The 20902-nt window shown below is 47.0% G+C and overlaps 1 protein-coding gene across 8 annotated transcripts in view; it reads left to right on the forward strand.

The window, feature by feature from the left end:
* The window catches only part of SLC23A2 (solute carrier family 23 member 2), a 147904-nt gene extending 127364 nt beyond the window's left edge, over positions 1–20540 (forward strand). For 7 of the 8 annotated variants that reach the window (XM_017944974.3, XM_017944978.3, XM_009216513.4 and 4 more), the window contains 6 exons: positions 2526–2673; positions 4731–4836; positions 9606–9735; positions 10417–10554; positions 13574–13669; positions 15729–20540. In XM_017944974.3, the coding sequence (XP_017800463.1) occupies positions 2526–2673; positions 4731–4836; positions 9606–9735; positions 10417–10554; positions 13574–13669; positions 15729–15961 (851 nt within the window). In that variant the 3' untranslated portion in view covers positions 15962–20540. The remainder of the gene's footprint in view (positions 1–2525; positions 2674–4730; positions 4837–9605; positions 9736–10416; positions 10555–13573; positions 13670–15728) is intronic. The other variant, XM_031656582.1, reaches the window with a different exon arrangement.
* The last annotated feature ends 362 nt before the right edge of the window (positions 20541–20902 follow it).

A 20902-nucleotide genomic window follows, 5' to 3' on the forward strand; every position in this document is an offset into this window, starting at 1 on the left:
AAATGAAATTACAATTAGTTGATGAGGCAGTCAGGGCAAGGAGTGGGGGGAGGCGGGGGTGGAGGGTAGGTAGAAGCACCCACAACACTTACACGGTGGTCTTCTGCTTGTGTGGGCAACTCCCAAGGTGGGTGCCAGTGGGAGCACAAGCTGGACTGTCCAGGAAAGGCAGCTGTACAGGTGCTGGGGCCAGAGGGAGTTCACTAGGACCCAAGGGGCCCTGCACAGGAAGGCAAAACTTAGAGCATCTGAGGTTGTGCTGGCCATGAGCGAGCACGTAGGGCTCCTGGCCTGCCGAGGGCTGGTGCGGTACCAGAGCTCCACTAGCTAGAAAGCCACACCTAGGGATATAGTCGTACTACTCTGTACATATGTAGTGCTCTCCAGTGCTTTGTCTCAATCCGGAGAGAGGCTTTCGAATACCTGAGCCGTACTTTTCAGTGTTTAGTACACTAGGCATAATCTGGACTCATCGTTAATGTAATATAGATACCTGGAGCAAAATGTCAACAGTGCTGAGGTTGAGAAGCCCTGCTGTCAAGTAACAAACTAAATGGAAGTTTCTTGGTAAAAGGAGATATGAAATAACAGATTCAAGATAGAAGGCTGGAAGTCAACAGGGTCTTTAAGAAAAAAATATATATATAGATATAGATCCAAAGGAAAAAAAATCAAAATAAGAATCCCCCCTCAAAATCAAGACACTAAACTGAAACCAGAATGCTACAACAATAACATAACAGTATAAAAGATAATTTAGAAAAAGCAAAATGTTGCTTGGTATCAAAGGCCTCTGAACAAGGAAAATCCATTCCAAATTAACCTAGAGCTGATATGTTGAGCAGGCCTCTTGCTGGTGGCATAGGGTGTGTCGAGCCCCGTCCATCAACCTGTGTACTTTGTACCCCTGACCAAGGGCCGCCTCTGCATCGCCTGGCTGCTCCCACAGGTGAACCAGCCCGAGGCAGGAGCAGTTCTGCCCTTAACCACACTCCAGGCTTATTCTGCACATCTGACTTTGTATCCTTTCTCTTCCCAATCCAGTGGTTGCTCTAGGCTACCTACAACACAGGCCAAACCCCTGAGATGGCTTAGATGGCTTTTGGAACCCTTCCCGAACTTGCCTCCTGTCCCATGCTCTGCATGAGAGCTTTGCATCCACCAGAACACCTTCTTTCAAACCCCACCCCCCAGACCCTCCCCATCCCTGGAGGGGCACCTCCATTCCCACCTCCTCCTCAGATCCTTCCCTGGCCAGGGCCTCACTTTGCCTTTTCCTGACCTCCTCACTGGTGCTCCTTGTGACCCAGCTCAGCTTGCATCCACTTTTGAAGTTGAGCCATGGCCCTCTCCGCAGATCTTTTGGAGTGTCGTGTGCCCCCAGCTACATTGTTGGTTCCTGCGTGAGAGACCATGTTTTAGCCATCGTTCTTTTTCCACTGTGCTTTCTCCTCAGTGGGTGTATTATAACTAATGCTTCAAGTAAAGAAGGGCTACTCCTTTATCAAAGGAATCTATTCATTCTCACACTGAAAGAGACCCATGCTGTTTTTATTAAATAAGATCTATGGCTTTCAAGTCCAAATAAATATACTTGTAAAGAAAAACATACCTAATGAGCGATTAAGTAAATGCCTCACTTTGCTTTCTGAAACTATTTAATTTGCCATAACTTGGTTTATGATTTTAAAATAAGGTTCTGGTATTATAGTAGAGAAGGACTACCCATACATTATGGATGTTTTACTGTTGGGATTTAAATTTAGCTGGTGATTTCTCACTGCGTTTTCACTTGATGCTCTCCCCTGGGGAAGGCCACTGCTGCTTTGTACCCTGCTCTGTGCAGCAGGGTTGTAAATCCCTCATGCAAATTTCCCAACACGGCAGGCCACTTTCAGTTGTTATTTAGTAGATGCCGAGTGTGGCTTGGAAGCAGGAAAGAGAAGTTACAGCCTCTTCCAGCCCAGCGTTCTTCCTGTTTTTGTTTTTATTTTTTTTTTTTGAGATGGAGTCTTGCTCTATCACCCAGGCTGGAGTGCAGTGGCGCAGTGTTGGCTCACTGCAACCTCTGCCTCCTGGGTTTAAGTGATTCTCCTGCCTCAGCCTCCCTAATAGTTGGGATTACAGGCACGCGCCACCTCACCTGGCTAATTTTTGTATTTTTAGTAGAGATGGGATTTCACCATGTTGGCCAGGCTGATCTCGAACTCCTGACCTCGTGATCTGCCTGCCTTGGCCTCCCAGAGTGCTGGGATTACAGGCATGAGCCGCCGCGCCCAGTCACGATGTCTTCTTTTAATTAAAGACACAGTGTGGATCAGTCTTCATTATGGCCCTCTTCATCTAACTTAGCAACTGTCCCAGGCCTCTGGTGCTTAAGATTTTAAAATGAACAGTTTCCACCAGCTCGAGAATCTGAGTGAATTTTGTAGAGTCTTGCAGCATTCAGAAGGACTTTGGTTAACTGGTCCTGGTCACTTTGGCCTGCTTCTCTAGGAGCATTCATGGTTGTTTTCCTCCCACAGTTCAGTGGGGACTGCCCACCGTGTCTGCGGCTGGTGTCATCGGCATGCTCAGCGCGGTGGTCGCCAGCATCATCGAGTCTATTGGTGACTACTACGCCTGTGCACGGCTGTCCTGTGCCCCACCACCCCCCATCCACGCAATAAACAGGTATGTTCCTGAGAAGACGAGTTCCTGATTGGTCCCAGCACCTTGTTTCTTTGTTGTTAGGTTCAGATTACCTTGAAGACAAAACCAAGAGTTTCAGCACAGCCCAGCCAAGCAGCAGGACTCTCATGACTGTTTGACACATCATTGCCCTTGTTCACTTTCATCTTCCTCGTCCATGACGTGGAACAGAATTCCTACCCTTCCTTAACTGCAGTGACATCAAATAACACACTCTCTGCGAAACCACTGTAAGCCTTAAATTCAAAAACCACACGCCAAGCACCATACTTGTTCTTTGCTCTGTGTGTGTGTGTGTGTGTGTCATTTGGAGAGACAGATAGGTAAAATCAGTGTAGCTCTATGTGTGTATATATATATGTGTGTGTGTGTGTGTGTATATATGTATTACATATATACGTGTGTATATATATATATAACACACACACACACAGAGAGAGCGAGTGCTACTTTGATTTTCTGTTATCTTGCTTTTCCAACTGTTCTTTTTTTTTTTTTTTACACAAACTGAAATTTTTCTTGCGAGCAAAACAAGCTCTTCACTGTTTACAGGTTTTTTTTTTTTTGTTTCTTTTTGTTTTTAATTAAAAAAGACCCAGGGTCTCACTCTGTTGCCCAGGCTGCAGTGCAGTGGCTGTTCACAGGCACAGTCATAATGCACCACATGCTCGAACTCCTGGGCTCAAGCAATCCTCCCCCCTCAGCACCCTGAGTAGCTGAGACTGCAGGTGTGCACCACCATACTTGGCTATACAGCGCTATTTCTATGTTGCAAAAATTACCTGTTTTTTCCCCCTGTGTTTCCCCACCCAATCTTGGCTGCCACAATCAGACAGACAGAAAGCAAAAGGATATCATTTTCTCTCCCCTGTAGTGGAAACCTTAGCAGCAGGCAGTAGTAACTGCTCCAAGTCTGTCAATTAGATACATTCCAACTGTCCCCAAGGGTAAGCACTGTGTAATCTATGCTTGGTTACAGTTTATATAAATAGGGACAGAGATAGCAGAAATGAATGAAATCTGGGGGATCTAGGGTTTATGAACTATGGGGTTTATGATCTCAAAACATTTGGTCTTTAGCTTTTGGGAGTTGTTAGATAATTGCCCCTGAGGAGTCTGCAGAGAAAAGAAAACAGCCCAAATCCTCTTCTGTTCTCCAGTCAGCTCTGCCACCCCAGAAGGGACTGTGTGTGATGAGATCAATGGACTGGGCCTTGGCTCTGTTAGAGGGTTTTCAGTCCTAATGTCCACATCTTTCTCTAGTGGAGCTGCTGCATATGATTAAATACCTGTATATCAATATGTTTAAAAGTGTCAGTATTTGTGAAATTATAAAACATTTCCTTCCTGATGAGACTGGATTTTAACAGTAAAGGATCACATCAATGTTTTATTTCCATAGATGGCCCATGTTTGTCTTGATGGCTTTATTTTCTGGCTAAAATCCTTTGCTTTCATTTGCAGTGATTTTAAAAACACTCGAATCTAACGTGTGATTTAGAGGGATACTTCTCAAAATGGAATGAGCTTTGGGGGTTCTATTAAAATGCAGATTCTGGCCGGGCGCGGTGGCTCACGCCTGTAATCCCAACACTTTGGGAGGCTGAGGCAGGCGGATCACCCTGAGGTCAGGAATTCCAGACCAGCCTGGCCAACATGGTGAAACCCCGTCTCTACTAAAAATACAAAAATTAGCCAGGCGTGGTGGTGCAAACCTGTAATCCCAGCTACTTGGGAGGCAGGAGAATCTCTTGAACCCAGGAGGTGGAGATTGTAGTGAGCCGAGGTTGCGTCACTGCATTCCAGCCTAGGTGACAGAGATACTCTTTAAAAAAAAAAAAAAAAAGGGGATTCTTTTCTGCTTCAGCAGGTCTGGGGTGGTGTCTGAGATTGTATTTTTAATCCCTCTCCCAGGAGATGTGGAAGCTGCAGGCTCTGGACCACATTTTTGGATTGCAGATGTTTAGAGGCTGTTTCAGAATGAATGCATTATCCCATTGAATGAATGTTTTTCTTTCCTCCATTTCTTTACATTTTAGGGGAATTTTCGTGGAAGGCCTCTCCTGTGTTCTTGATGGCATATTTGGTACTGGGAATGGCTCTACTTCATCCAGTCCCAACATTGGAGTTTTGGGAATTACAAAGGTACACAGATTTTTCTAATTAAATGATTGGGCTTCTAAACATTCATCCATTTCATTGATCGGTCTGGCCACTGCAAGTTCCAAATGAGTGGGCCTCTGATTCTAAAAAATTATTTCTCTCCATCTCCTTTTTTTTTCTTTAAGTGTATAATGCCTGTTTGGAAGTCTCTCCTCTCTTGCTGGTCCAGGTAGGGAGGCACTCCGTGCTGTCACTGCATCACGCAGTGTAGATATTTATAAAGCACCGACTCTGCCAGGCCACTGTTCGAGGCACTTGGGATACATCAGTGAATTAAAAAGTGGAGTTTACATTCTAGCAAGGGAAGACAGACAACCAACAGTCAGCATACTAAGTCCATAAATGATGCAGTATGTCAGCCAGTGACAAGCACCGGGGGAAACATGGGACAGGAAGCTTGGGGAGAGGGGGATTAGGAGTTAAATAGGGTGATCAGGTGACCTGAAGAGTGGAGGGAGGGAGCCTGCAGATAACCTGGGGAAGAGCCTTCCAGGCCGGGGTGTGGCCAGGGCAGAGCCCTATCCTGGGAGTAGAAGATCAGCAAGGAGGCCAGTGCGGCTCAGGGAGTCAGAGCAGGTGGGGTCTGCCAGGTAATTGAGGACCAGGTTACACAGGCAGGCAGGTAGGTAGGCAGTCACAGACTGCCTAAGTGGAAGGGGGTGCTGCAGGGAGCAGCTTGGTCTGATTTTTTTTTTTTTTTTTTTTAAGGATGGCTTTGACTGCAGTGATGAGAATAGACCATGGGGGGCTGGGCAAAAGGAGAAATGGGATCTCAACTGGGAGGTGTCACTAGTTTTAAATTAAGAGATGACCCACCATTGGCCATTGTACGTTGTGAAACTAAGACCATGAAAATTGGTTCACTGTCCTCGATGGCCTCCGTCTCGCAGGTCTCCCTCACCGAGGACTTGGGGTGAGCCCAGAAACCTTCTAGAACTGGTTGACCTCTGTCAAACTGGGAGGAGGGAGTGGATTTCGAAAGAACTCTCCCTTGCCATGTAAGATTCTATAATCAGATAAAGAGAATCAGATACTAAGTTTGATTAATCTTGATTGCAAATCCAGGTGACAGGGAGCCGCCGGGCATGCACGCACATGCCTGGTTTGTTTGTTGGTTTCCCCAAGTTGGCAGGACCCTGCCAGAGCTCAGCCTCAGGTGTGCCAATGGCCCCATCTGCCTGTTGCTCCTGGTATGGGGGATGCGAGGAAAGGCTGTCTGAGGGGCACTTGCTCCAGCATCGTCCTGGGAGTCCTATTGCTGCCCATGGTGAGACGCCAGTGCTGAGCACGGGGAGATGAGGGAATGATCTCATGAGCACAGAATGGGGCCTAAGCCATGCCAGTCTTTAGCCAGTTTGCTGCCATGAGCTTGCAGGCATATAACTAATCCCAAATAAGATAGCCAACCCTCTGTATCTGTGGGTTCTACCAACTTCAAGTCAAAAATATTGCTTCTGAACTAATATTGTTTGTTTCTGTACTGTTCTGCATGAGCATGTACAGACTTTTTGTTGTCATTATTCTCTGAACAATGCAGTCTGACAACGATTTACAGAACAATTACATTGTATTAAGGATTGTAAGTAATGTCGAGATGATTTAAAGTATATGGGAGGATGTTGGCTGGGTGCAGTGGCTCACACCTGTAATCCCAGCACTTTGGGAGACCAAGGTGGGCAGATCACCTGAGGTCAGGAGTTTGAGACCAGCCTGGCCAACATATAGAACCCCTGTCTCCACTAAAAACACAAAAATTAGCCAGGCATGGTGCCTGGTGCCTGTAAGCCCAGCCACTTGGGAAGCTGAGGCAGGAGAATCACTTGAACCCAGAAGACAGAGGTTGCAGTGAGCCGAGATTGTGCCATTGCGCTCCACCCTGGGTGACAGAGTGAAACTCTGACTCAAAAAAATAAAAAATGAAAAAATAAAGTATATGGGAGGATGTATGTAGACTACATGCAAATACTACACCATTTTATATCAGGGAGTTGAGCATCTGTGGTTGTAGGTATCTGAGGCGGGGAGAGTGGCGGTCCTGGAACTAATTCAAGGATCCCTAGGGACAACTGTGGGAGTAAAATTGTTGTAGATGAAGGCACTCTTAGGGGAAGAAGGTTTAACAAGCCTCCTCTTTCTGCACCCCTTTAAAACACATCATCATGTAATGTGACCACCAAAGTAGTTTGGGAAATCATTCTTTTTATTAAAATTTGAAGGGTGCTAGCTTACTCTGACAAGTTACCTTGCCAACACTTTTTAATGAGCTGATGTATCCCAAGTGCCTAGAACAGTAGCCTGGCAGAGTGGGTGCTTCATAAATATCTATATTGCATGAAGGAATGATGGTACCTGAGGGCCTCCCTACCTGGACCAGCAAAGTCCATCATTATCATTAATTTTCATTATCGCTATTTAGCCCTTAGTTTATTTCTAGGAACAGAGCAAGTAGTATCTCGCTGACTGTCATCTCTTTGGTGGTGTCCAGAGGAAGGTCATTTCTCCTTGCTGCATTTTGCACCACCGTTGAAGACCAGAAACCCAGGATCTATTTTTCCAAGGTCCTAGAGGCAGAGCCACAGTTCAGGAGGGAGGTGCCAAGGAGATTCCAGGGAATGGACTCTGTGAGAGGGGACACAAAGGTCCTGGGGAAGTACCATGAGGGCTGAGATTTTAGAGCTCTATCTCCTCTGGTAGTTAGAGTAAAACATAATAGGTACTTGGTCAGTATTCACTAAACAGAAGAATGGCTTAGTTGCTGCATATATTTTTGACAGCGTCAAAGGCAGATCAGTCTTCCAGATGTCACTTTCGTGTCAGATTTAGTTTCAGGTATCCCTGGGGCCAGTTTGGCCCCTCATACCTAACAGGCCTGCCTGGCCTGCCGGGAGTCTTTGCATAGGCTCTTTCCTCTGGCTGGATGCTCTTCCACTAGCGAACTCTTACTCACCCCTCAGGACCATCTCCAACAACCCTCCCCTACTCTTCAGATGTTCTCTTCCCTGTTGCTGGGCTCCCCCAACAGCAGGAACAGCACAGCAGTGAGATTATTTGATCAAGCTTGTGACTTACTCATCTTTGCATTCACCTGCCCCAGTCTAACAAGTCACAAGCTTGATCAAATAATTACATAGTTCCTCAAAAATGTTTGCTGAAGTTGGGGCCGTTAGTAAATGAAAGCCTTCCTTATTACATAGTAACAGGCAAGCACAAGTCACTTTTGCTTGATTTGTCAGTTTGAGTGATCTTTTCCATTGCTTGCCTGCCTTCTGTGGTGTGGGGAGTCTCACGTTGGGATAATGGGACAGTGACTGAGTCCAGCTGGGCGGCTGTCTCTCATGTGCACAGCCTCAGATCAGGCTCTGATCAGGCTTAACCGGCTGACCCTGGTCCTTTGAGAGTTCTGTGCAGTGGTCACCATGTCACACACAGCTGCACCAGCCACGTGTGCCTGGTGGGCACTTAGATGTGGCCAGTGTGCGTGAGGAATTGCATTTAAAATTTCGTCTTATTTTATTTAATTAAAATGTAAGCAACCCCCTTCTCCTCACTGGGGTCATACATAAATCCTGTGGACACTCCCCCAAACACTCTAGAACCTGTTTTACCCAGTTTTACATTCTTAGGGTGTTTTCCTGGAAGAGGCAGCACAGAATAGGGGCCCACAGTGCAGGATTCTTGAGCCCGATGCCAGCGCCACCTCCCACTGTCCGGGTGACAGCAGGCTAGACAGAAGCTGCTGGGAGGCAGAGATCAGGAGTAGCAGATACACCCTACGTGGTGCTGTGGGAGCCTGTAATGGGGGAATAGTCCTGGAGTCAGGATGCTTTTCAGAGGAGCATTTGGGTGATGTTTAAAACGATGCGTCTGGGATCTGGCTAGGAGGGGGCCACAGGAAAGGGTGTCCAGGTAGACAGGCCAAGGCCTGCCTGGCTTGCTTGGAAAGAGCCTCAGAAGTGGACTTTATTTCGTGAGTACCAGAGGATGCAAGCAGGGGACCAACCTCCCCAATTCCATGTGTTAGAAAGATCACCCTGTGGCAGCATGGAGTGGGTGCAGGAAAGGCCAGAGGCAGCAGGCCCATGTGGGCGGCTCTCAGGTGGCTTATTGCGTGCCAGCTACCATTCAGGCAGTTTTATGAAGGTCCTGTTTAATCCTCAAAACAAAACCACGAGGCTTGTGCATGACTGAGATGAAGATCCTGAGACTCTAGAGGATATGGGTCTGCCCGACCATACAGTTAAACGCGGGCTGGAAGAAGAGCCCGCAGTCAGGCTCCAGATGTCCTCACCTGTAGCCCCTTCTCTTTTCCACCTCTCACAGGAAGGGCGCCATGAGGAGAGGAGGTTCCAGACATGTCTGGGGGTTTGGTCTGATTTCCGGTGTGGGGAAGTTGGCATTGAGGCTGAAGCGCTTCAGGGAAAATCGCCTTGGTGACGTATGGTGCCGGCAACCCAGGCGATAGGCAGGGAAAACTGTGGCCTTTGCATTTGAGACACAGAGGGCCATCCCAACCCATGACTGTGCCAGGGCGGTAGAGCCCGGGGGCTTGAGTGCAGGGAGTGTCACCAAGGCGTGGAGATGCAGAGGGCGACCCTCAGGGTCCCCATAGTGGAGGTGAGAAGAGTGGGCTGAGGAGGAGGGGAAGGTAGCGAGCCAGGCCATGGGTATCTCCGGTCTGTGTTCTCTAGTGACTCCTGGTGATTTTGCATGGAGATCAGTCCCTGTTTCCCGGTCTCCCGTGTGTCCTGCAGGTCGGCAGCCGCCGCGTGATACAGTGTGGAGCAGCCCTCATGCTCGCCCTGGGCATGATCGGGAAGTTCAGTGCCCTCTTTGCGTCCCTTCCAGATCCTGTGCTGGGAGCCCTGTTCTGCACGCTCTTTGGTAAGACTCCCCTCTCTGGCTTTTTGCTTTACTTTTCCAAATTTTTAATAGGGATCATGGTGTTTTTGCTGACTCCCTTCAGTAAGAAGGTAATGATAAATTTCTGTTTTAAAATACAAAGGATATGCCTTCAAAAAATGAAAAATTTTATCACTCTCTGAGTTGAAGTTATATTAAAGATGGAACCAACAGTAAGATGTAATTGTGCTGTGAACATTTAGATTAAATTTAATCTCTTTAGTATTTCTGGCCAGTTTAACTCAAATACCATCCCTCTGAATGGGCCACTTAAAACTGACCATTTTTACAGTGGGACTCTGGATTTGATCTCTGCGCCATTTCGCTGTAATAACCAGAGACATGCACCAGATATCTGGGTAGGTCTCCTTGTTTAATCATAATGTGTGTGTAGAGAGGGAACCAATGTCCTTAGTTTTCTATTTGACAAACAAAATGCCATGTGGTGTTTATGCTCCTATATAAGCCTAAATAGTGCTTAGGCTGAGGGTCATTTTGCTCAGTCTGACCCCACACATCCCCCTTGCTGTCCCTGCACTGGTCTCATTGGTTTTTGCTGGACAGAGAAGGGGTGCCAGGGAGCCTGCCCTCACCTGCCCTGAGCAGTGGGCTATCTGCGCTGCAGTGGTGCTAGAGCTTGTGGTCTGGTTTGTTTTTCTCCAGGAATGATCACAGCTGTTGGCCTCTCTAACCTGCAGTTCATTGATTTAAATTCTTCCCGGAACCTCTTTGTGCTTGGATTTTCGATCTTCTTTGGGCTCGTCCTTCCAAGTTACCTAAGACAGAACCCTCTGGTCACAGGTAAGGAAATGGGCTTTACATCTTGGAGTGGGAGCTGGAACCACAGCCACCAGTCCACACGCAGCTCTTTGCCCATTGGAGAGGACTTTGGGCCTCCAGGAACTGTGGTGCAGATGCATCTGTGGATCTCTCTTGAAGCTCACTTTTCGGCAGTTACCTGGAAGCCCTGTGGGCTTCCCACTGGCGTGTACACGTGACAGTCATGGATTCTGAGGTCTCTCTTTCACTGGGACCCTCTCCTTTGAGACAACACCTCTCTCTAAATCCTTTTGATTTCATTAGTCTATCTTAATAGACTAATGCTCCATTAAGATATTTTTTTTGAAACTCAACTTCATAGACTTTGAACACGTTATTCTACAATTTTATATCCATCCTATTAAATCCTCAGAGCAAAATCACGTGGCTTGTGCATTCAAGATTAACCTTTTTAACTCCTCCTTTTGTTTTAATACTGCAATGTCGTGAAGAATGTAGAAAGGAGGAACCATCTCAAGACACAGCCATTGCTACTGGTAATATCTTAGCCAGTGCGGAATTGAGGAGCGTTTGTTTATACAGATATTTTTTGTGGGTGAAATTCACATAACAAAATTAACTACTTCAAGCAGTTCAGTGGCATCTAGTACAGTGTTGTATAGCCATCACCTCTGTCCAGTTTCCAAAACATTTCATCACCCCAAAATAAAACCTCAAACTCATTAAGCAGTAAATCCCCATCACCCCCTGCTCCCATCCCCCGGCAGCCACCAGTATGCTTTCTCTTTCTATGGATTCACAGTCTATTCTAGGTATAGTCATAATATGTGGCTTTTTATGTCTGGCTTCCTTCACTTAGCATGTTTTCAAGATTCATCCATGTAGCATGTAGCAGTACTTCATTCCTTTTTTTGAGATGGAGTCTCACTTTGTTGCTCAGGCTGGAGTGCAGGCCTGGGCGTGATCTCAGCTCACTGCAACCTCCACCTCCTGGGTTCAAGCGATTCTCATGCCTCAGCCTCCCAAGCAGCTGGAATAATAGGCACCCACCACCACACCCAGCTAATTTTTGTATTTTTAGTAGAGATGGGGTTTTACCATGTTGGCCAGGCTAGTCTCGAGCTCCTGACCTCAAGTGATCCACCTGCCTCGGCCTCCCAAAGTGTTGGGATTACAGGCGTGAGCCACTGTGCATGGCCTCATTCCTTTTTTATGACTAGATAATATTCTACCGTGTGTATATACCATAATTTGTTTATCCATTCACCCACTGATGGACATTTGGGTTGTCTCTGGCCTTTGGCTATTGTGAATATTGATGTGCAAGTACAGTCAGTTATCATTATTCATGAAGTTATGTTCCGTAGAGTTGCCACAGGCAGTATTAGCAAATGTTGAACCATTGCTGGGGAAACACAGCCAGCAATGCCACAGCTCCTGTCTGGATAGATCTTCTGTAACATACACCACAGCCACCTAATGTGTAGGAACATCAGGGAGCACTTCACACCACTTGGTGGACATTTTAAACAGTGAGATCACCAACGGAAAGCACACGGTATGACAGACATGGCACTACATAGTCTGCAAAAAGGACTCTTGTTTACGGGATGAGACCAGAACAAGGCAGAGCGTCACCTTGTTTGACATCAGCCAGGAATGTGTGTGGCGTGGCTCAGATTTTTCACGGCTCTGTATACCCATGAAGGCACCAAGGGTATTCATTTTGGGTTTACAAATAAATTTTAGTGTATAGGCAATTTCACAAACACGTAATTCACAAATAATCAATATGGGCCATATTTGAGTATTTGTTTTCATTTTTCCTGGGTATATACCTAAGAGTGGAATAATTGTTGGGTCATGTGGTAATTCTATTTTTAACCTTTTGAGGAACCACCAAACATTTTCATGGCGGCTGCACCATTTTACTCTCCTATTAGCCATGTAGGAGGGTTCCTGTTTCTCCACATCCTCACCAGTGCCTATGATTTTCTGTTGAGGATCATTCTGTCTTCAATGTGGAAACTGTGTGGATAAACGAGATTCTTGCTGCTTTTTACATTTAATATGTCATACTCGGGGCCAGGCACGGTGGCTCACGCCTGTAATCCCAGCACTTTGGGAGGCCGAGGCAGGCAGATCACGAGGTCAGGAGATCGAGACCATCGTGGCTAACATGGTGAAACCCTGTCTCTACTAAAAATAAAAAAAAAATTAGCCGGGCACAGTGGTGCGCACCTGTAGTCCCAGCTACTGGGGAGGCTGAGGCAGGAGAATGGCGTGAACCCGGGAGGTGGAGCTTGCAGTGAGCCGAGATCTGCAGCTCACTGCAAGCTCCGGCCTCGGCGACAGAGCGTTCACGCCATTCTCTTGCCTCAGCCTCCTGAGTAGCTGGGACTACAGGCGCCCGCCACCTCGCCCGGCTAGTTTTTTTTTTTTTTGGCTGGGCGCGGTGGCTCAAGCCTGTAATCCCAGCACTTTGGGAGGCCGAGACGGGCGGATCACGAGGTCAGGAGATCAAGATCATCCTGGCTAAAACGGGGAGCACATCTTTATAAATCCAGTTGCTCCTGATTAAAAGCAGCTGAGCACTAACTGGTAACCCAGGATACTGAAAAGTCTTGTATGATTGTACGTACCAGAAATATTTTTGTCATCTTATTATTCACTTTGTAATTTTTTTCTCAGCCTTATGACTACCATTTTCTTTTTATTTTGAATTTTTTTAATCCACCAACTACACCCCTGTGGCTTCACAGTTCGTTGTAGGGTGAACGCCACTCTTAGATTCACCTTCTATGCACCACTGTTGGGAATTCTTCTTATGAAGATACCTTTGGATTGTTGTTGAAAGTGTTCATCGTAGTTTAAAACATTACCAGCAAAAATTCATCTACACGTGCACAACTAAGAAATTTACACTTTCCTTTACTGCTTTGATTGGCGGAGTTCTTCCCACATCATTGCCCCTTCCCAAGTCAAGGGCAGGCTCACCGCTGCCATGGCACTGACCTCTATGGCTGTGTTCTCTTTCTAGGGATAACAGGAATCGATCAAGTCTTGAACGTCCTTCTCACAACTGCTATGTTTGTAGGGGGCTGTGTGGCTTTTATCCTGGATAACACCATCCCAGGTATGTGGTATATATCAAACACACTTTTTTTTTTAAAAAAAACATATATGTTACTTTTTTGCCAAATAGAAATGGAAAACGGGAAGAGTCAGTGAGTTCAAAGCCATCACTAATTATAACTGTTTTCTAAAACAGTTGCGATGGCACTCCTAGCCTCTGTGTATGGATCAGTTTTTTGCTAAATAAACTGATTAATTTTGTTTCTCCTGAAGGACTTTTGGGAGACAGCAGGTGAGTTTGCTGCGTGTGGTGAGATGGCAGTGGGATGGGCACAGGCCAGGTTCCTGCCCCCCTGCACAGCCTGTGCCAGAGGCCCTGCAGTGTGGCTTTTGTCTGATCTGAGAGAGGTGGGCACAGCCTGCAGCACTTCTACCTGGGGAGACTGTCCTTTAAATGAGTTGTTACTAAGGTGGGCTTCCAACCAACTAAAACCAAAAGGCAGTAGAAGACCATGGGCAAAGGCTGAGATCAGGGGTCTAAGATCATTGACAAGAGATGCCTGGAAGCAGCTGCCTCTCCAGTACCCATGATCCCTGTTTATGGATACATCTGTGCTGAGCTTGGGGTGACAGACGAGGATGTTATGTGGGTCCTGCCTTGGAGGTGGCTGCTGTGGACCACTGTAAAGTGCTGCCATGGACATACTGGCAGATTTCCCTGCCTTCAAGGAAGGGTGATACTTATTCTTAGGCTTGAAGGTTTTGTTGACATTTTCCGCTTGAAACAACAAATAAAAATAAAAATCTCCAAAACATAACCTCAATCAAGAGATTGCTGGGGAAACCAAGGCAGAAGGAATCACACACATGAATAGATGGAAGGCACTGGATTTAAGAGAGTCCATAACGACTACCCTCTTTCTCTCCTAAGCCAGAGGGAGTTGAGAGAGGGGTGCAATAGTCAGGCTGATGGCAATTAAAGTCAGCTTTATTTCTGAAATACTAATGAGAGAGCAGAGCTTAGATATAAAAAAAAATCATGAGCTTCCTTGCTGAGCCCTGTGTGCTCAGAGCTTTCTCCCTGACCCATCTGTCAGGGTGCAGAGTGGCCAGGAGTGTCCACTTCCGTGGGGTGGATATTCATCCCCACGGAAGCACGACAGATACATGACCTGTGTGTCCCCCACAGCACCAGACACACTAAAATAGAGCAAAGCAGCATGAAGTGTGGGTCTGTCTGGATGGGGGGTGAGTGTGCAGTGACTGGTTGATGAAGGCATTGTGTGATACAAGAAAGACTTAGCCCTGTTTTGCAAACTCAGATTTGCATTTTAAAGAGGGTTTTTTTTTTACTCAGATTTACATTTTAGAGAGTTTTTTTGTGTGTTTTGTTGTTGTTGTTTGTTTTGTTTTGTTTTTAAGACAGAGTCTTGCTCTGTTGTCCAGGCTAGAGTGCAATGGCATGATCTCAGCTCACTGCATCTCTGCCTCTCAGGTTCAAGCGATTCTCCTGTCTCAGCCTCCTGAGTAGTTAAGATTACAGGCGTGCACCACCACGCCTAGCTAATTTTTGTATTTTGAGTAGGGACGGGGTTTCACCATGTTGGCTAGGCTGGTCCAAACTCCTGGCCTCATGTGATCCTCTCACCTCAGCCTCCCAAAGTGCTCGGATTACAGGTGTGAGCCACCACACCTGGCCTAGAGAGGTAGTTTTTGAACAGACTTAGGGCAGGAGGTGCTGAGCCGGAAGACTAGGTAACCAGTTGGGAGACCAATAGAATGAACCAGGAAAGCAATAACATGGCCTGGGCTGGACTCTAACAGTGATAATTGAGAATATGGGTCACACAGAAGAACAGGGAGGTCGGAAGACCATTAGGTGATTGCTTGAATGAGGGACATGGAGGGGTTAGTGCTTCTTACACTTCTGGTTTGGGCACTGGATAGCTGAGCACCTTGAACTCCGCAGGTGTTCTTTGCTGTCACCTGGGCAGGTTTGATCTGTAGGACCGTGTGTGTGTGTGTGTGTGTGTGTGTGTGTGTGTGTAACGACAGTTTCATTCTCAGTAGAGCTGCTAAACGAAGCATTCCTTTGTTTTCTCTTTTGATGTGTGTGACAGGTACTCCAGAGGAAAGAGGAATCCGGAAATGGAAGAAGGGCGTGGGCAAAGGGAACAAATCACTGGACGGCATGGAGTCGTACAATTTGCCATTTGGCATGAACATTATAAAAAAATACAGATGCTTCAGCTACTTACCCATCAGTCCAACCTTCGTGGGCTACACGTGGAAAGGCCTCAGGAAGAGCGACAACAGCCGGAGTTCAGACGAAGACTCTCAGGCCACGGGATAGCCTTTGCTGTGCCCTGTGGCCCGGCCGCAGTGAGGCATGTATCTGTAGTTCCTTGCTGGGTAACAAGAAGTAAAATACATGTTTGTATATCTACATTTACATTCTGCGCCCCAGAGCTAAGACAGACTGCGAATCACTTTTCTTCTGCGGGGGTGATAGTGCCTGATACGGTGTCTCACCTATCTCCTTATTTAAGCCCTTGACCCCTTGCCCTTTGAGTGTCCATTGCTGGCCGTGGTCACTAAGTTTGAAGTTCCAGTCCTCCCTTGGGAGTGGGCATTTAAAATCTGCAGCAATTCCTTGCTTCAGTTCCCTTCCACTGCCCGGGGCTGGCTTTCCTGTAAGCCACCTCCAGGGTCCAGTCCAAGGGCTTTCTCTCTCTCTCTCCGAAGCCCCTGGACCTGCTTCCTTGTCATTTGATCCTCGTCTGTGCCCACAGAGACCTCCTCTGACCAAGGGGCACCAGTATCCTCGCACTGTCACGACTGACTGGCCCAGCATGATTCTGTTGTCGCTGATCTGGAGGAGGAGGCTGCTGACCTGAAAACAGTGGCGTGGCTGCCCTGTGCCCAGGTCAGGCCATGGGTAAGCCCTGCACAGATGTTGAATGAACATCTGTTTGGGGCATTGGAGGGAAAAGGAAAGGACCCTGAAGCCAATATCTGATTCTCGGCTGCGCCTTCTCTTGGCCACCCTGGCCCTGACCAGGCCAGCATGTGCACACTGGCCTCTTTTCACTTCACCAGTGGCCGAGACACCCTCTCTGGCATTTATCACTGTTGGCCGGTGTGATGAGTGTAGAGTGCCACCCAAGGCACCAGTCACACAAGCTGATGGGCGTCTTGGCTCTGCCGTCATGTGGATGTTATTGTCGCGCGCGTCTATAATTACAAGGTTTTATTCCTATTTAATGTTATTGACTATAGCAGATTTTGGAAATCAGTGTTTTCCATGTGACCCTTTTTCCTTGCATCTCTATTCCTTGTCCCCCACCCCACTCTTCCCTCCATCAAGAAAAGAACCAGCATTTGTAAAGCTGTGGATGCCATCAGGGAAGCTTGTTGTAACGGCTTTTGAAGGCCAGTAACCATTGTTGTGGTTGTGTTTTGTATTGCTTGATACCATGAAAGTGTAAATACTGTAATGCCTAATCTATTTATCAAAACTGACTACTGGACCAGAGCCCAGAAACCATGGGTCAAGTTACACGTGAATTTGTTTTGTGAAGAAGGGAAGCTGGGGCAGGTAACATGCAGAGCCGCCACGTGGAACGGTCTGTCGGCCAGCTGGTCCCACTTTCCAGGGCTTCTGTTGAAAGTCGCTTTTGGCAATCGTGGCTTAAGGAGACTTCCTGTGGGTTGCCATGTTGCATGTCCATTAGATCTTGATTTTACAGGTGAGGGTCGTGGCCAAAGGTGATGATAAAAGCAGCCAACAGGCTCCATCTCACTTAAGAGAGTTCTAATTAATAACACTAAATCCTTCCTGAGAAATGACTCCTGTTGGTTTGGTTTGAAGTTTTTCAGAGAAGGAAAAAGCCTGAGATATGAAGCAGTGCCCCCGCTTCATGAGGTGGCCGCATCTTCAGTGGCCGTTGGCCTGGTCGAGCTTTGGTCAGCTGCGTGGGTGCCTGTCTCCTGTCACCAGCGGCAGAGCATGGTTCTTGGCAGCCTGGTGTCCACACGGTGCATTCCTGTCCCCCTCGGCCGCAGGCTGGCTCAGCTCTCCAGTGCGGCGGCGCTGTCTTCGCGGCATTGCCATGTCACTGTAGCCCCCTTCACTCCTGGAAGTTTGGGGCTTCAAGGTTTATTCTGGCAAGAACACCTTGGAGCCACTGCATTATTTTGCCAAAACCTTGCTGCAGATTAAGTAAAGAACTTAGATGCTAAATTACATCTAATTTTGTACGTTTTCTTAAATGTGTCTTTGATGCATACATTAGAAGCACACTGGCTCATGGTTTCCATCCCTCTTGCCTTGGGACGCCCTTGAGGCTGGCAGCCCTCCTGCACTGAGTTGCTCTCAGTTCCTTCTGTTTGGATTTTGCTCAATATCTCCAGTTTCTCTGCTCTGAAAAATGGGGTAAACTGCTAAACATCCCAGAGATTTGCAATCTTCTAGCTCTGCAGGTGAGCAGAAAGACCAAATATCCAAATAAAAGCCTGAAAGCCATTGGTGATCCAGGGGCACCTTCTCTTCGGCTTGACTGGGCGTCTTCCACTGTATAACACTCAAGGTGTGTGCTCTAGCCATCCAGAAACCCACTCCCTTCTGAAGCCCCTCCTTGGGCCGGGTTTTATCAGGAGGCTTCAACTCCGCTAATGTGTGGGGTGCCCTCTGTGGGCCTTCACACGGGGAAGGAAGCTCTACACTTTCAACTCCTGTTGGAATGAGAGTTTCCTGTTCTTCTTATTCCACTGGGGCCAACCCGATATTCTGTCCGAGGAGGGTTAAGGGGATAGGAGGTAGGGAGCAAAGAGGGCAGCCTGACTGGATACTCCTGCTGAATCTGGTACTTTGTGCACAGCCTTGAGTGATTGGAGTCCCCTAATGACTAATAAACTCGAACATGTAACACACACACACACACACACACACACACCCACACACCATTTTAGGAAGTGGTTCTCCTGCTGGAAAATATGCTACAGAATGAAAGTTTGTAATTGAAAGAAAAAGAACGTATTCATCTGCTTCTTGGGTTTAAGCACACACCTGAAGGGGAGATATCGGGGGACACGGTGGCCATCCGCAGTCTGCGTCATGACACTTCCCATTCACATCATCGGCCTGCATTGCTGGGGCTTTGAGCTACCACCCCATACTTTGTTTTGCCTGTAGAGTGTTCTAAAATATTTTGGACGTGAATGTTCTTGCAGGCCAGTTAGTCTCCAGTTTCCACAGAGACCACCTCCTCACCACCTTCCCAGGTCACCTGCCTGGTCCCTAAAAGAAAGCATTTGTGTGGGTGATCCCAACATGAAACGTAGACAGTGTGAATACGGACAGGAGGTGATGCCATATTCACAGTGGGGGATGGGGAACCCCCACCCCTGCTTCACAGAATAATGGGAAGTGACTCTAGTCTTTGTAAGCAATTTTCATTCTCATTAGGGAGTTAAATGTAGATTCACTGATACATTTACTTTCAGAATCTGTAAGAGGATTTCAAATGCTAACTTTTAGTTTCTTGGGACTGATCAAGGCAAGCCAGAATGAAGCATCATAGGTCCTGATGGTTTCCCGTTTTCATGGTAACAAATTCACACACAGGTTTTGCTTTATACTGTAGAATACTGACTTTCATGATGACAACTTGGTTTATGCATGAATATTGCAGTATTTCCATATAGCAAAATGACATTTCTACCCAGGATAATAGTCACAGTTTTCCAGGGAGGGAATGATATAATTTTCATGACAATGTCATGTGATGATAGAATTTCTCCATTGATGAATCTCTAGTATGTGTGTATACTTTATTTCCCATACGTATATTTTATGACCATGAGCTAAGTTGTTATTTCTTTCATTCATGTCCCTGCTGAAATACTGGTACTAGCAACTTAAAGTTGGCAAGTCTCATCTTCAGTAATACGGATGCCATGGGAGCGGCCAGGCCAGATTGAAGGTGAATATGGAGCGACAGCAGAAGCCTCATTCCAGAACCCATCTGGCCAGAGAAGAAGTAGCATCCTGGGGGTGGCCATGCATGGGGTGTACACTCGCTACAGGCACAGGCCTGGCATGGCTGTCGCTGGACGCCAGCTGTGCACGCCCAGCCACACCTGCTGCACGCCGCGTTCGTGTGCGGCTCCGGGCCTGAGCATTCACAAAGCTCGCTTCTCCAGGGAGCCTCCCCTTGGCTTTAGAAAAGAGCCCAGGGACTTACGTGCTGCCTGTTGTACTCTGTCCCCTCATTACTTTTTTAGACACAGGGACTAGGACATCGACCACCCTCTGCCCCTCCTGCAGTCAGAACCTGAGTAGTGCAAGAAGGGCCACCTGATTTTGCCAGCGTTGGGGTCTCTTTTCAGCAGTCTCACAGACATTCCCATCCTTTCTGGTTGGTGTTGACTGTGTTTTCAGCGTCACTCTACCCTCCCACGTCCTTAGCATTGCTGTGCGTGTTTCCAGGCAGTTAGGACACCCTTCCCCATGTTGCCATCTTACTGACAGTTCAAATGACTCTCCTTTTCTGTTCGTTAGTAACAGTCTTCATTTGACACCTTAATACATTTCTGACTGTTCTTAAAACAGTGGGGATGCCTATATTTTCCTTGAGTTTTTGTGACTGACTTTGGCTATGTATACCTTTCTGGGGTTTTGTTTTTTTTATTTTTATTTTGCATATCGAGGGTATTTGGGGTGGGGTTGTTTTTTGAGATGTGTAATTCTTTTATGGAGTTTTTAAAAAGAATTTTCATATTGTTTTTCTAACATGGCTTCATTAAACGTTTAAGTATTTTAAAAATATGTAATATTTGGACCAGATGTTGTGAATAATAGTAGAGATAAAGCTATTTTATTCTGTATTTTTAAAACTGTTCCGTACAAATAAAAGCTCTCCTGGACACAGTTTTGCTCTCCACGTGCCTCCTTCTTGGGCTACTCAAGAAAAGAGTCGTCCCTCAGAATCTATAGGGGATTGGTTCTGGGACTTCCTCAGATACCAAAATCCGAGGCTACTCAAATCCCTGATATAAAATGGCATAGTAAGTCAGGCACGGCGGCTCACCCCTGTAATCTCAGCACTTTGAAAGGCCAAGGCGGAGGCCAGGTGCGATGGCTCAAGCCTGTAATCCCAGCACTTTGGGAGGCCGAGACGGGCGGATCACGAGGTCAGGAGATCGAGACCATCCTGGCTAACCCGGTGAAACCCGGTCTCTACTAAAAAATACAAAAAACTAGCCGGGCGAGGTGGCGGGCGCCTGTAGTCCC

Source organism: Papio anubis, chromosome 16 (assembly GCF_008728515.1).
Source record: "Papio anubis isolate 15944 chromosome 16, Panubis1.0, whole genome shotgun sequence".
Lineage (NCBI taxonomy): Eukaryota > Metazoa > Chordata > Mammalia > Primates > Cercopithecidae > Papio > Papio anubis.